Below are 15,835 nucleotides of genomic sequence, written 5' to 3' on the forward strand. Positions count from 1 at the left end.
GTCGGTCTGGCTGCAGTGCCCTCCTCTCCGAGAGGAAGGTCAGAGAGGAGGGCCGCCGTTTCCGGGCTGTGCTTCCTGGAGTCTTAAAGCTTCTGGGAAAAAGGAAAGCTTCTGGGAAGAGCCTCGGGGCCTCTCTGAGGTCGAGAAGACTGGCTGCCGGGCCTGGCTCAGTGGTGGAGCATCGACCTATGAACCAGGAGGTCACAGTTCCATTCCTGGGCAGGGCACATGCCCGGGTTGCGGGCTCGATCTCCAGTGGGGAGGCGTGCAGGAGGCAGCCGATCAATGATTCTCTCTCATCATTGATGTTTCTCTCCATTCCTCTTGGAAATCAATTATATATTAAAAATATATATATACATTAAAAAATATTTTTTATTATATAAAAAATACATACATACATATATATTTTTTTTTATTTTCTTTTTTTAAAGAAAGAAGGCTGCCTGGACAGAGGTGACTCTCCCCAGCCCAGCCTAAGAAGGAGAATTCCACTCTTACATGTTCCCTTCTGGGCTTTCGAGGGAGGTGCTATCAGGGAAAGGGTTCCACGGCAGAGCTGGAGGGTTGGATGGAGACAGCCAGCAGCTCCAGCTCCGCTGCGCTGACTCCACCTCCACGCGGTGCCCACGCTCTTTCACACCCGCCCCCAAGCCTTTTGCACCTCCAGGAAGATGTTCCTTGATCTTCTCCCAACAGTCCTACCCCGCTCCCACCCAGCCTTTTTTTTTTTTTTTTAAATAATATATTTTATTGATTTCTTACAGAGAGGAAGGGAGAGGAGAGGGAGAGGGATAGAGAGTTAGAAACATCGATCAGCTGCCTCCTGCACATTCCCCACTGGGGATGTGCCCGCAACCAAGGTACATGCCCTTGACCGGAATCGAACCTGGGACCCTTGAGTCCGCAGGCCGACGCTCTATCCACTGAGCCAAACCGGTTAGGGCCCCACCCAGCCTTAGTCCTGTTCTTGATCGTGTGTGTGTGTGTGTGTGTGTGTGTGTGTGTGTGTGTGTGTCCTTCCTCCTCTCTCTCCTCAAATAGCAGGTCTGATCACCCCCGTCTCCCCACAGGGACCTCCACGACGTGCCCAGCCTGCTCTTTTCCAGGAAACTGTAGAGAAACTGTTTGTCCTCCCGCCAAGGACTCCTGCTTGTTCCGCCAGATGCAGCTGGGTAGAGACCGAACCGGGCTGGGCAGAGAGGATGGGTGAAGTGGGTGGGCAGGGGCTGGAGGGGGAGTCATGAGTAAGCCACCCTGGGACTGGAGGCTCCAAACTTTGCCTCACAGCCCAGCTCAATACTGTTGGGGATGGGGGCAGGGGTGGTCTCAACACCAGTTGAGGTCCCAGAGTGACCTCTGGGAGGGCTTGGGGGTCTCTAATCTCCCCTCCTCAACCTCTATCCTTAGAAAATGAGATTTTCATCAAGAACGGGTCGTGTGTGGCCCCACAGGAATGCCGAGAAGGTGTCTACACCCTGACCTATGCCCCCAACTCGATTCTCAGCACAGCCTGTTGTGACAACAACTGCAGCAAGGTTGCACGACCAGGTTTGTCACACAGCTGGGTGGAGTGTCATGGGAACCTGGCCTCCGTTTCAAGCTCTGCCTGGCTAGTTAGAGCAGGGAAAACCTCAGTCTTCTCATCTGGAAAATGGGTGTGAGCTAAGTTTTGCAAAGGGTGCATCCACCACAAAGCTGGCATGTAGTGGGCACTCCGTAAATTGTAGCTGTGGTTGTTGAGTCATTGAGGGGGGCTGGAGAGAAGCCTCAGACTCTTAGTTCTCCTGAGAGGGGCTCCCCGTAAGGCGAGTTAAGCAGAACAAGCAATGTTATGGGTGGTCGCAGGCCCAGGTGGGGCGAGCCAGCGAGGTGTCCGGGGTGCACGATTTAAGGACGTGCTCACGCTCGTGCACTGACTCTGCCCTCTCACGACCTTGACAGTGGGCACCTTGCTGGCCTCACTCTAGACCTGGCCCTGAGCGGTGATAAAGATTGCTTTTTGTGGCTCGGTAATTTCTTCAAAGAAGGAATTTGCATTAGGCTGGGGTAGCAATGGGGATACCTGAGAGCTCCACACTTGGGGCTACTAGCCATCCTTTCAAACTACTGGGGTGTCCCTCCTCCTAACCTGTGTACCTCAGTCAAAAAACACCCGAGTCCAAGTCGAGAGGTGGGCATACCATTCGGAATATAAAACACCATGCCTTGGCTGGTGAACCAGGAGGTCGCGGTGGTTAGAGTTGGCCTGCACACTGAAGGGTCTCGAGTTTGATTTCTGGTCAAGGGAATGTACCTGGTTTGCAGGTTCGATCCCTGGCCCAGTCAGGAAGCATGCAGGAGGCAACCAATTGATGTGTGTCTCTCTCTCACATTGATGTTTCTCTCTCTCTCTCTCTCTCTCTCTCTCTCTCTCTCTCTCTTTTTCTCCCTCTCCCTCCCTCCTTTCTACTCTCTCTAAAAAGCAATGGAAAAAAACTCTCAGATGAGGATTAAGAACAACAACAAAGAATATAAAATGTCAGTTTTTTAAAAAAGTATTTTTTATTGATTTTAGAGAGGAAGGGAGAGGGAGAGAGAGAGATAGAAACATCAATGATGAGAAAGAATCATTGATTGGCTGCCTCCTGCACGCCCCCTGCTGGGGATCAAGCCCACAACTTGGGCATGTGCCCTTGACCGGAATCAAACCTGGGACCCTTCAGTCTGCAGGCCCACGCTCTGTCCACTGAGCCAAACCGGCTAGGGCTAAAACGGCAGTTTTGATTGAAACTGCTTTGAATAAAACTACTATGAGTAGAGAAGGATCAAAGGGACTACCTCAAGCCAAGACCCGTTTGGCTCAGTGGATAGAGCGTCGGCCTGTGGACTGAAAGGTCCCAGGTTCGATTCCGGTCAAGAGCATGTACCTTGGTTTCGGGCACATCCCCAGGAGGCAGCTGGTCGATGTTTCTCTCTCATTGATGTTTCTAGCTTTCTATCCCTCTCCGTTCCTCTCTGTAAAAAAAAAAAAAAAAAAAAGGGGACTACCTCGAAATACTCAAGTAATTGTCTTTTTAAATCCCCACCTGAGGATATGTTTTTATTTATTTTAGAGAGAGGAAGGGGGAGAGAGAAACATTGATATGAGAGAGAAACATCCATCGGCTGCCTCCTGTGCCCACCCCGAGTGGGGATCAAACTGGCAACCTGGGCATGTGCCCTTGACCGGATCAAACCCGCAGCCTTTTTGGTGCACAAGACAACACTCAACCAACTGAGCCACCCTGCCAGGGCTCGAGTAATTGTCTCTCGGTAGAGGATCAACAGCAGCGCCGTCCAGGGAAATAGAATGTTCTCTGTATGTGTAATGAAAGCCTTTCCAGGAGCCAAATCAAAAAGCCACAGAGGGCCCGGCCAGAATGGCTCAGTTGGTTGAGCGTTGTCCCCGATGGGGCACACGCCCGTGTTGTGGTTCCATCTCCGGTCGGGCCCGGACGGAGTGCAGCCGATGGATGTTTTTCTCTCACATCGATGTTTCTCTCTCTCCCCCTTCCTCTCTCTAAGCTTGTCCTCGGGTGAGGATTTAAAAAAAAAGGTTACAAAGAAACGGGTGAAATTAATTTTAATAATGTATTTTATTTAACATACCACACTTAAAACATTTCAACACATATGTAGTCAATCCAGTATTATTCATGGAAAACTTCACATTCTTTTTTCACACTAAGCCTCTGACATGAGGGTGCGTCCTACCCGCACAGCACACCCCTAGAGGAACCTGCCACCTTTCACATGCTCCACGGCCACACGTGGACAGTGGCGTGTGGTGGGCAGCACTGCTCACAGTTATGGTTCCTCTTTAGTCTCCTTTCCTGTACTGGCCAATATTTCAATATCAGCCCACATTCAGATGCCTCGTGACTTAGTTTTGACTCATGAAAAGTATGCTCCAACAGCTTCCTCTTAAATGTCTAAGAAAGCTCTCAAAATTAGTCAGATGGTGGAGGCTGAAGCCACAGCTCCGTCCACTCTTTTTTATTTTTTATTTTTAAACTGAGGGAATGTGAGGAGAAGATTGTTTTTTATTTTATTGATTTTTTTTTTTACAGAGAGGAAGGGAGAGGGATAGAGAGCTAGAAACATCGATGAGAGAGAAACATCAACCAGCTGCCTCCTGCACACCCCCCACCGGGGATGTGCTCACAACCAAGGTACATGCCCTTGACCGGAATCGAACCTGGGACCCTTCAGTCCCCAGGCCGACGCTCTATCCGCTGAGCCAAACCGGTTTCGGCTCCGTCCACTCTTTTGCAGAATACCACAAGACCTTAAAACCAAAAACAGCAGGATCACTTTTTAATCCCTTTTGGGATTTGAGGTCTTTAAGGGAAGGGCAGTGCTGAGTCTCCAGAGCAGGCCTGGTACATGGTAGGCGCTCAAGAAATGTTTGTGGAGTGAATCAAAGGGCTCTTAGGGTCCAGCACGAAGGCTCCTTTCGGACAAGTGAACCGAGTGGGGCCAGCCCCGCCCACGGCTCTGTGTGCTGTTCCCGGAATAAGTCCTCGGGGCCCGGAAGGAGATGGCTGAGGTCAGCTGGCCCCAGCTGGAGGACAACGTTGTGGATTGTGGCGGGTGGAGGCAGCAAGAACAGAGGGCTGGGGGACGTGTTCCTCAGCCCCCTCCCACCCTGACGATACCCACTCCCACCAGAGGGGGCCCCGCCCAACGGGGTGAAGTGTCACTACTGCTCTGGGAGTAGGTCGGCCCCGTGTGACTCCCTCTCGGTCATGAGCTGCACCGGACACCAGACGGTGTGTGTCACCCTCCAAGGCACATGGACGCAAGGTAAGGGCTCCCTTCAGGAGGTCATTGCATGGCGCGCCTTCCTCCTGCCTGCGCAAAGAAGGGTTGAGGTCCGTTGGCAGGCGTGCGCCGGTCACTTATGGCTAAGGAACAAATCCTTTGCCAGTGCAGTGGCTTAAACACAACAACAGCCGCCATTGTATGAACACGTGTGGGTTCCGTGGGCTGGGGATTCAGGAAGGGCTCAGCTGGACAGTTCTGGGCCTCTCCTGTGGTTGCAGTCAGAAGGTGGCTAGAGGGCAACGGTGGGACGGGGCGGGGGTGGGGGGGCCTTTCCGTGTGGTCTCTCCACCTTGGCTAGCTTGGGCTTCCTGACATCATGGCTGCCGCCCTCTTTACATGGTGGCTGAAGACGGGGAGAGCAAGCATTCCGGCAACTAAGTGGCCGCTGCATGGCTTTTGACAGCCTCGCTCTGGAAGTCACACCAGGTCCCGTCTAAAGTTCAGGGCTTTACTGGCTGAACCGGTCACAAAAGTCCATCTGGTGTAGAAGGAGGAGGCATAGGTCCTCACCTCTTTTTTTTTTTTTAATATATATTTTATTGATTTTTTACAGAGAGGAAGGGAGAGGGAGGGAGAGTTAGAAACATCGATGAGAGAGAGACATGGATCAGCTGCCTCCTGCACCCCCCCCCCCCCCCACTGGGGATGTGACCACAACCAAGGTACATGCCCTTGACCGGAATCGAACCCGGGACCCCTGAGTCCGCAGGCCGACGCTCTACCCACTGAGCCAACCCGGCTAGGGCAGGTCCTCACCTCTTGATGTTTCAAAGAATTTGCGGAGGTATTTTATTTATTTATTTATGTATTTATGTATTTATGTATTTATTTATTTAATATATTCTATTGGTTTTCTGCAGAGAGGAAGGGAGAGGGATAGAGAGCTAGAAACATCAATGAGAAACGTCAACCAGCTGCCTCCTGCACATCCCCCACTGGGGATGTGACCGAAACCAAGGTACATGCCCTTGACGGGAATCGAACCCGGGACCCCTGAGTCCGCATGCCGACGCTCTATCCACTGAGCCCAACCGGTTAGGGCGCGGAGGTGTTTTAAAATCCCCACTTTTTGCAAATGGTCGGAGCAGGGGCTTTTGGAGCAAAAGGCTTAGGCTAGACTGACCAGAGGATACACTAACTGTGAAGCCAACCAGGTGGCAGAGAGAAGTGGCCTGGGCTCCTGCAGAGCGGACCGGACCCTTCGCAGGGCCTTCTTGCTACACACAGTGGCATACAGCAGGCGGGGGGGGGGGGGGGCAGCGGGTGCAGGAGAGGTGGGAGTGGTCCTCCCTGGCTGGGAGGAGTATTGTATCACTGCCATTGTTCAGAAATGCCGGTACATGGTGATAATCACAAGCAGATGGACTTTTAGTCGGCTTTATTGTCGCTTCTAAACGCTTTACAGACAATACACTTCCTTATGCCACTGTTTACAGAGGAACTGGATGCTGTACAAGAATATTTCTCCATGCCTTGGGGGGCTTACCGGAAGTTAGGGTCTTCAAACAAGATAAAAATGTGACGAGAAATCAGGACAAGAGCAGTGAGCAGACGTGGACCTGAGCGGAGACGTCTGCTCTGGGTGCCGAGCTCTTAGGTTAGCACTGCAGCTGGGGAGCTGACCCTTAGGGTCCCCTAGATGCCAGGGACCTCGGAAGGGGGCTGGAACGGTCCCAGGGTGGTAGCACTTCCCAGCTCTCAGAATAAGCCACAGAACGTCCTCTCCGGAGAAAGGCCGCCAGGGCGTCCACAGATCAGCACCAACCCAGCGTGAGCTCACAAGCAGAGCTCACAAGCAGAGCTCACAAGCAGAGCTCACAATCAGAGCTCACAAGCAGAGCTCACAAGCAGAGCTCACAAGCAGAGCTCACAAGCAGAGCTCACAAGCAGAGCTCACAAGCAGAGCTCACAATCAGAGCTCACAAGCAGAGCTCACAAGCAGAGCTCACAAGCAGAGCTCACAAGCAGAGCTCACAAGCAGAGCTCACGAAAGGCACCAGGGAGCGAGCCACCATGAACGAAGCAGAAGCCACGGACAGCACAGGGGGCCCCCGAGGAGACACCCTCGTGGTGACCAGCTCCAGAGCAGAGCTGAGCTGTAGGTGACGTGTGTGAAGGAACAAAGTTAGAATCGCAAAAAAGAGCAGGCCCAGGAGGCTGTGAGAAGTGACCAGGGATGTTTGAAGGTGAATCGTGTAGAGCTATCGAGAGAGACAGAGAGAGACCGACATCAAGGAGGGGGCTCAGGCTCTGAGTCCCCCCGACGCCTCCCTCTGTCTCTGCAGGGGGCCCCGCAGTGCTCAGGGGCTGCGCCACGCCAGCGCTGTGCAACCTGCGAGTGAACAGCACCCTGGGCCCCGAAGCCTTTGGGTTTCATCTCACAGCCCCGCCTGAATGCTACGCCGAGGATCCAACCACCCAGCCAGGTGCTTTGAACCTTGACTTCCGGAGACCCTACCCTCTCTGCCCTCCCTGGATCCCACTCGTCCGTCCCAATCCCGTATGTTCCCAGGGCACCCCCTCCCTCCTACTATAATGTTCCCAGGGAGTGTAACTACTCACATGTGCGAACACACACACACACACACACACACACACACACACCACCTGACATACCCAGAAGCAGAAAAATCCCATTGGCACTTAGCCACACACCCTCAAACACCCACATTTATACCCTGGTACTCAGATCAGGTCTAGAGAGGAACACACATGTCTAACCATGAACGTCCTGTCGTGTAAGTGCGGTAAGAGATCTAAGTCGGTGTAAAGAAGGCATGTGGGTCTCTTCCTTCCTTTTTTCACGTTCCTGCTTGTGAAAGAAGACTTTTGCCGACAGTCTCCCTCTGGCCTAACGAAGACACTGACGGTGGTTTTTGGCTCCCAGAAAAGAGAGATGTCCCTGAGGTAGTGCTCCCAGGGCGATAGCTCTCTAAGGGAGGCACCTGAACAGGATGGCAGGCCTTCCGCAGGTGAGGAAGGAACTTTCCAGACTTGGGCGGGGCCGCATTTCTTCAGCGCCGGGCACAGGAGATGCTTTTGCTGGAAACCACAGGGCAAGGAGGGTTCTGTGGGGCAGACGATCTCTCTGCTGAATCTGCGGGCAGAAAGGGCACGTTCTTACTTTCACTTCCTCCGATTCCCAGCTGCTAGGAGTTTTACTTCTCTTTCTTTTTTTTTTCTTTAACATATTTTATTGATTTTTTTTTTACAGAGAGGAAGGGAGAGAGAGGGATAGAGAGTTAGAAACATCGACGAGAGAGAGACATGGATCAGCTGCCTCCTTGCACACCCCCCACTGGGGATGTGCCCGTAACCGAGGTACATGCCCTTGACCGGAATCGAACCTGGGACCCTCCAGTCCTCAGGCCGACGCTCTACCCACTGAGCCAAACCGGCCAGGGTGGAGTTTTACTTTTTAAAACCAAGCAGTGAATTAAATTACTGATCACAATGGTGGGGGGAGGTAAATTCGGGATTTAAATATGGAAAGGAAAAGGGGAGATAGGATTGCTACACTGGAACGTGGGCCATGGGACTTTCGCATATTCAATTCCCATGGACATATATCCACGCGAGGACACATCGGTTGTCAGATCCAGACCCACACATGTGGACTGGGAGAGAGACAGGACAAACATGCAAATATATAAAAGCACAAAACAGCCCTAGCCGATTTGGCTGAGTGGATAGAGCGTTGGCCTACGGACTGAAAGGTCCCAGGTTCGATTCAGGTCAGGGCACATGCCTGGGTTGCGGGCTCCATCCCCATTAGGGGGTGTGCAGGAGGCAGCCAATCAATGATTCTCTTTCATCCCTGATGTTTCTATCTCTCTGTCCCTCTCCCTTCCTCTCTGAAATCAATAAAAACATTAAAAACATAAAATAAAAGCACAAAATATCCACAGATACGCTGAAACAGGCTAACATCCACAAACGTTCACGTCTGTGCGCCAGCATATATATCCGAGCACCCCACACCTTGCTGGAAACACAGACATACCCAGACACACACACACACACACACACACACACACACACACACACACACAGAGACACACACACAGACACACACAGACACACAGACACACACACAGACACACACAGACACAGACACACACAGACACACACAGACACACACAGACACACACACACAGACACACACACATACAGACACAGACACACACAGAGACACACAAACACACACACACACACAGAGAGACACAGACACACACACACACACACACAGACACACACACTCACGTTGTCCTCCAGCAGCTCATCTTCCTCTCTTCCCAGATCCCCGAGCAACTTCGACCCACAGACACACACACAGCAAGGCTACAGGCACCACCTGTTTCACCTGCTCAGACAGCGACCACTGCCACCCGTTCTCCTGCCCGGCAGAGAGGAGCTATTGCCTCCAGACGGCGGGCATCCTGGGTGAGCGTCCTGGGTCGGGGCTGGGAGGGGGAGGTCCCCGGCCTGCTGCCTTTACTGACTCACAGCAGCCCCTTCCTGCCCGTGGGGGACAGAGGCTGGTGGCAGGGGAGGAGGTGAGTTTAAAATCGGATGCCACGTGTGTTTAGCTATTGATTGCTGAATACTAAATCAGCTCCTCACACAGGGGCTCGACGCACAAAACAGAAACGAACTCGTAGACACAGAGAGCCCATGGGGGGCTGCCAGATAGGAGGGAGGCTGGGGGCTGGGGAGAAGGGTGACGGGATTAAGAAGTACCAATCGCCGTTGTTAAGAGCCGGGGGGATGTGCGGTGCAGCACAGGGAATGTGGTCACTGACACTGTCACGGCGATGTGCGGTGCCGGGTGGGTACGAGACTCACGGAGGTGATGGCCTTGTAAGGCATATAAATGTCTAACCACCATGTTGTGCACCTGAAACGAATATAATGTTGTATGCCAAATGCAACAGAAAAATAGTTCGGTCCTCGGTTTCGGCACAAAAAAAAAAAAAAAAAAAAGGAAAGGAAAGAAACAACAAAGTAGTGACTTTTATATATATAGTATAAAAGGACAAATACTATATGATTTCACTTATATGAGGATCTAGACGAGTCAAATCATGGAAACAGAAAGTAGATGCTGGGGCTCTGGAGAGGGAAATGGGCGTTGCTATTTGATGGGTAAAAGCGTTTTAGTTTTGCCAAATGAAGTCGTTCTAGAGATCTGTTTCACAATATTAATGCAGTTAACACTGCTAAACTGTACACTTAAAATGGTACATTTTATATTATGTGGGGTTTTTTTTTAACCACAATTTAAAAAAAAACCTTCATCGCGTAAAACAACGGTTTATTATTTCCCAGCATTCTGTGGGCTGCCCAGGCCCAGCCGGGCAGCTCTGCTCCAGGGAGTGAAGGCTGAGTCACATAGGTGGCTGCATTCAGCCGGGAACGCAGCGGGGGCTGGAGCGTTCACGTCAGCCTCTCACCTTCCACCTCCCGCCCGCCTCTCTCCACGTGGCCCCCAAGAGTCTGTAGCCTCGTTGAGCTTCCTTTCAGTGTGGTGTCTGGCTTCCAAGGAGGAAGAAGTAAAAACCAGCGTCTTCAATTTATTTTATTTCATTTTTTAATCCTCACCCAAGGGTATTTTTTCCATTGATTTTTAGAAAGAATGGAAGAGAGGGAGGGAGGGAGGGAGCGGGAAGGGAGGGAGGGATATATATATATATCTCAATGTGAGAGAGACACATCAATTGGTTGCCTACTTGAACACGCCCCATCCGGGGCCAGGTATTGAACCTGTAACTCAGGCATGCGCCCTTGACCAGGAATCAAACTTGAGACCCTTCGGGGGAGTGGGCTGATGCTCCAACCACACCGGCCAGGGCTACCGGCTACTTCTTAAGGTTAAGCCCAGAACCGCCACAGTGTGTTGGTCAGAAGCAGCCATGAGGCCAGCTCAGGGTTAAGGAATGAGGAAAGAGATCGCACCTCTTGATGCAGCAGGGGTAAGGTCATGTTGCAAAAAAAGCGTGTGGGATGGGAGACAGTGTGGCCATCTTGAAATCTACTGCAACATCCTGGGCAGGCAGCCCCCTGCGTCGCCTGTCCATCTGCCCCGTTAAGGAAAGACCGGGCCTTCCTGTTAAGGGAAGAGGAGTCGAACTAGAAACCAGTCTGTCTTTGGTATAAATTTCAAAAGACACAGTAGTATAAACAGGAATGCCAGCAGTATCGATGGGAATAGTAAGGACGGCGGACCAGGCGGGGCACGGGGTCCCCGAGAAGGCTCTGGCTAAGGGGATGGGGTGCTCACAGGCAGGCTGCTGAGACACCGCAGATCCAGAGCCACCTGCGCACTGGAACCCCACGGGGAGGAGGCGGGAGGAAGGCTCTCTGAACTGCGTCCTGATGAACAACGACAGGGTCTGTGTGTGTCAGGGGTGATCTCAGGCAGACTGAATGCCAGCAACGACCCCCTCGGGGCTTGGCGGCCTGTGATTGCTCTTCCTTACAAATCCGCTTCCAAATCTCTCCAGCCTTAGGGGGCGGGGACACTGTCTCCTGGAGAAATGGTTCCTGCGTGGCCGCCGAGGACTGCAGATTTGACCACCCCATCTCTGCCCTGACCTACAGCATCGGTCTTGGCTTCTGGGTCAACACCACCTGCTGCCAAGGCAGCTGCCAGGAGCCCACTCCTCCGGGTATGCTGCCCCCAGGAAGCGGTCAGATGGGGGGCTGAGCCGAGGGGGGGAGGGGGGCCTGGAGGAGTTTGTCCTGGGTTGAAGAAGGCGGGCGGGCGGGAGCATCACGTAACCCCCTTGCCCCAACCAGGCTGCCCTAAGGCACTGACCCTGCTCCGTGGGGAAGCCCAGGGCAGTGGTTCCCCGTGGTAGAGCCCATGCGTGCACGGCGGGCCCCGAGAGGTCCCGAGTCCGCCCGGCCGACCGCCACCCTCCTCCATACAGCCACGCTGCCCGCCTCACCCACCCTGAGCAAGTTCCTGTGTCCCACCTGTGCCGACGGCCACGGGGGGCGCTGCAATTCCTCCTTGTACATGCAGTGTCCCCGTGGGGAGACCACGTGTGTCCAGCTGGACCTGGTGTCTGAAGAAGGTAACGTGCGTGTCTGGTGTGAGCACATGTGCGTGAGCGAGCCTGAGCTCCCTGCTCTGGCATGAGGCCTGCCTGAGTTGGGGGCCCACCTCTGTCATTTACACTCTGTGACCAAAGATAAGTGGCTTCATCTCATGGAGCCTCCGTTTTCCCTTCTGGTGAATGGGAGTACTGGGAACACACCTCACAGGGTTTCGTGAGGAAGAAGTGAGTCCATGAGAGAGGCAGGAAAGCAGAGGGCATAAAGCAGGACTCTGGGGCCAGGCTGCCTGGGGTCCAACCCCAAATCTACCACTGATGAGCTGGGTGGTCTTGGGCAGGTGACTCTGCCTCTCTGTGCCTCAATTTCCCATCTGAGAACGAGGATAATTGTAGTCCCTGGTTCATAAGACTGCTGTGAAAATCCGGTAAGATAATTCATACAACTTCTAGATGGGTGTTGCCCAAAAGAAATATAATGTGAGCCACATGTATAATTTAAACTTTTCTAGTAGCCCCATTTAAAAAGTACGAAGTACAAAGTAACAGATTAAATTAATTTAGTAATATATATATGTAAATACATGTGTGTGTGTGTGTGTATACTGAGTGGCCAGGTTATTATGATCTCTGAATGCATAATAATCTGGCCACTCAGTGTATATCCTATATAATAAAAGGCTAATATGCAAATTGTCCCCTCGACCAGGAGTTCAACCAGCAGGCAGGCCAGCCAACCGCCCATGTCCCCTCTCCCTGGCCAGGCTGGCCGGACCCCACCCATGCACAAATTCATGCACCGGGCCTCTAATATATATATATATATATATATATCTATATATATATATATACTGAGTGGCTAGATTATTATGCATTCAGAGATCATAATAACCTGGCCACTCAGTGTATCTATCTACCTATCTACCTATATATGATCCTTACCCAAAGATATTTTTTCCATTGATCTTTAGAGAGAGAGAGGAGGAAGGGAGAGGGGGAGACAGAGAGAGAGAGAGAGACATCGATGTGAGAGGGACACATCCACTGGTTGCCTCCCGCACACGCCCCGACTGGGGCCAGGGATCAAACCTACAACTGAGGCACGTGCCCTTGACTGGGAATCAAGACCCTCTAACAACTAGCCGCTAACGGGCCGGGACCCGTAATGTATTCTTTCTAGCCCAGTTTATCCAGCGTGCCACCGATACAGGAAACGGTACACGCGATAAGCCTCACACGCGTTCTTCCCCACCGAGCCTTTGTAATCGGGTGTGGACTGTACGTTCACTGCACCGCTCAGTTCGAACCGGCCACATGGCGAGGGCTCAACAGCCACATGTGGCCACTGGCTGCTGTGCTGCGCGGCATCCTTCCAGGCCGCAGCAAGTGAGATACATGGCATTTCAGCGAATCTAAGGTGGTATCGGCGGGGAGACAGGAAGTCAGCTCTCCTCAGAAATGTCGAAATGTGTGGGTTTAAGGGGGGACGTGCCTCTCGGAACCGACGCGGTTCCACGTCAGCGGTCGTGACTGCTATGTGTGGGTAAGGCTTCCGTGAAGCGGCCAGGCCTTCCATCAACATTGCTCAGGGACCGGATGTGCGAGGGCCTGGGTGTGTAAGCACAGCGTTATGGGTGTGCCTGTGTGTGCCTGTGTGTGCCTGTGTTTCCTGGGCAGGGGTGACACGCCCGCGGACGGGTGCACAGGTGTGTTTGTGTGGATTGTGTGTGGGCCTCTGGGGACAGCAGGGGAGCTGCGTGTGACTGAGATGTGTGCGCACGTGGGCGCGCGTGGGTGGCTGGGCGTGAGGGTGGGTGTGGGGCAATGCCTCACAAACACGGCTCTTTGAGGAAGTGTATTCCAGCTCAGGGCAAAATGAGACAAAGACCGACCAGGCTGCGAGGCTTACATTTCTTTTTAGCCTTCGTGTTCTGGAGACGTTCAAAGATAAATACGAGGGAACAGTTCGGTAAACCCCCCTATACTCTCCACCCAACTCCAGCAATCATGCATTCGTGGCCAGTCCCGTCGCATCCTGTATTACTTTGAACACAAACTCAGGTATCTTATCACTTCAACCAAGAGGATTTCCATACACATCCCTCGAAGATAAAGACTGAAAAATAACCCACGATGGTGGTGAGGTGTTTTTTGTGGGTAAAATAAGACCATTTCACTCTCCTATCTCCCATCAAGTCCTCAATAAACTGGCTACAACTGTACATTTGTACGTAGACAGAAGTATGACACTATATTATACTGTACGGCTCCGAAGACGCATAGGCAGTCCCTGGGAAGCTGTGCACGAAGCCGGCTGTGTGGAACAGTGGCCTCCAGGCGTCGGTTCCTGTTAATGTTGGGCACAGGACAGGAACGCCTGGAGCACACGGTAAGGCGCCGAGTGCCAGCAAAGAGCGGCTGCGCCAGGCCCCGCTCAAGGGTCAGAACATCGCTAGTGAGTGTCCCAAAGGCATGGAATCGAGGGTCTGCCATTCCCTCCCATGTTCCCTATTTTTTATTTATTTAATCTTTTTTAAAAATAATATTTTTATTGATTTCAGAGAGGAAAGGAGAAGGTGAGAGAGAGAGAGAAACATCAAGGATGAGAGAGAATCATTGATCGGCTGCCTCCTGCACGCCCCCTACTGGGGATGGAGCGAATCGAACCCGGGACCCTTCAGTCCACAGGTGGATGCTCTATCCACTGAGCCAAACCGGCCAGGGCCCATGTTTCCTCTTTGAGGTGACAGTTTTGTTTCCCAAAATCCCAGCAAGGCTCTGACCTGGCGAAACAGGCCACTCTGCGGGGCTGGCGGGAATTTCAGGGTCATTTGCTGCATCAGAGACACCTGATACCCGGGATGGAGGGTGCGGGCTGGCGCCGGAGGGGACGCCTGCAGGTCACCCTGCCGCGCGCCCTCACGCCCTCCCCACCGCCTCTCCGTCTCCGTCTCCGCAGGCGGCGGGAACCTGACCGTGCGGGGCTGCGGATCCCGCGACCTGTGCAGCGCCCCCGACGGGACGGAGGGGCTCCGGGCGCTCCCCGGCCTCCGGCTGGCCGGCCGGCCCGACTGCAGCTCCAGCAAACGCGCCGTCCTCGCCTCCACGTGCTCGTCGGGGGCGGCGCCGGGCCCCCGCCTGGCCCTGCCCGCGCTGGTGGCGCTGGTGGCGCTGGTGGCCCGGGCCCTCGCCTAGCACCCCGCCCGCCCGCAACCCGCCTGCACCCCGGCTCCCCTCTACTGGGACTCGCCAGGGGCCAGAAGCTGGTGAGACTGCAAGGGGCGAACCTCCTCCCTCAGGCTGGGGCTCATCCGGGCCGGGCCTCCTCCCCCAGGCTAGGCTGCCTTTCTTCCTCAGCTTAGAGACACCCCATGGTCGCGCATTCTCCTCCACGTGGCGGGTGAGAGGGGGGCGCGTCACAGACTAGGCCTTCTTCCTCCAGGGAGACCCCCCCCCCCAACACCAGGCTACCCCGCAGGCTGGGTCTGTGCCTTTTCTCCCGGACACTGGGAAACAGCCTCCCTCTTCAGGGTCTAGCCAAGTCCTGGGCAGCCAAGGTGAGGCTTGAGGACCCAATACACCCCTTTCCAGGCATTTTCAGCATCCTACTCCACCCCACCACCGGCCCCTTCTGTCTGGGCTCAGTTCCCTGCTGTCCTCAGATTTGAATGAATCTCATCGCACAAGCTGAGTGGTTTGGGTTTCCTTTCTGGTGGCTGCAGCCTCAAACAGGCCCTGAGATAGTCTACCCTCTCCTCTGGGGCCGAGAGAGGCCAGGCCCGGGGCCCCAGGGCGCCCGGGAGCCAGGGGGGCATAAGCTCAAATGCTCCGCCTGGCACCAGCGTCACGTTAGCGCCAGCATCGGACCCAAAGGAGGGAGCCGAGGTCAGAACAGGGAGCTCCCAGGAACCATTCAGCGGAAAGTGACG

At 53.5% G+C, this 15,835-nt stretch overlaps 1 protein-coding gene across 1 annotated transcript; it reads left to right on the plus strand.

The window, feature by feature from the left end:
* Positions 1–1,510: 1,510 nt before the first annotated feature.
* On the plus strand, positions 1,511–15,586 carry LOC114228615 (uncharacterized). Its single transcript, XM_028135104.2, has 7 exons — positions 1,511–1,551; positions 4,693–4,827; positions 7,134–7,274; positions 9,148–9,291; positions 11,352–11,516; positions 11,781–11,927; positions 14,866–15,586. Exons 2-7 carry the CDS (start codon positions 4,770–4,772, stop codon positions 15,099–15,101), a joined length of 891 nt encoding a protein of 296 aa, XP_027990905.2. The 5' UTR covers positions 1,511–1,551; positions 4,693–4,769; the 3' UTR covers positions 15,102–15,586.
* Positions 15,587–15,835: the final 249 nt, after the last annotated feature.

This window comes from Eptesicus fuscus, chromosome 21, assembly GCF_027574615.1.
Source record: "Eptesicus fuscus isolate TK198812 chromosome 21, DD_ASM_mEF_20220401, whole genome shotgun sequence".
Taxonomy (NCBI): Eukaryota; Metazoa; Chordata; class Mammalia; order Chiroptera; family Vespertilionidae; genus Eptesicus; species Eptesicus fuscus.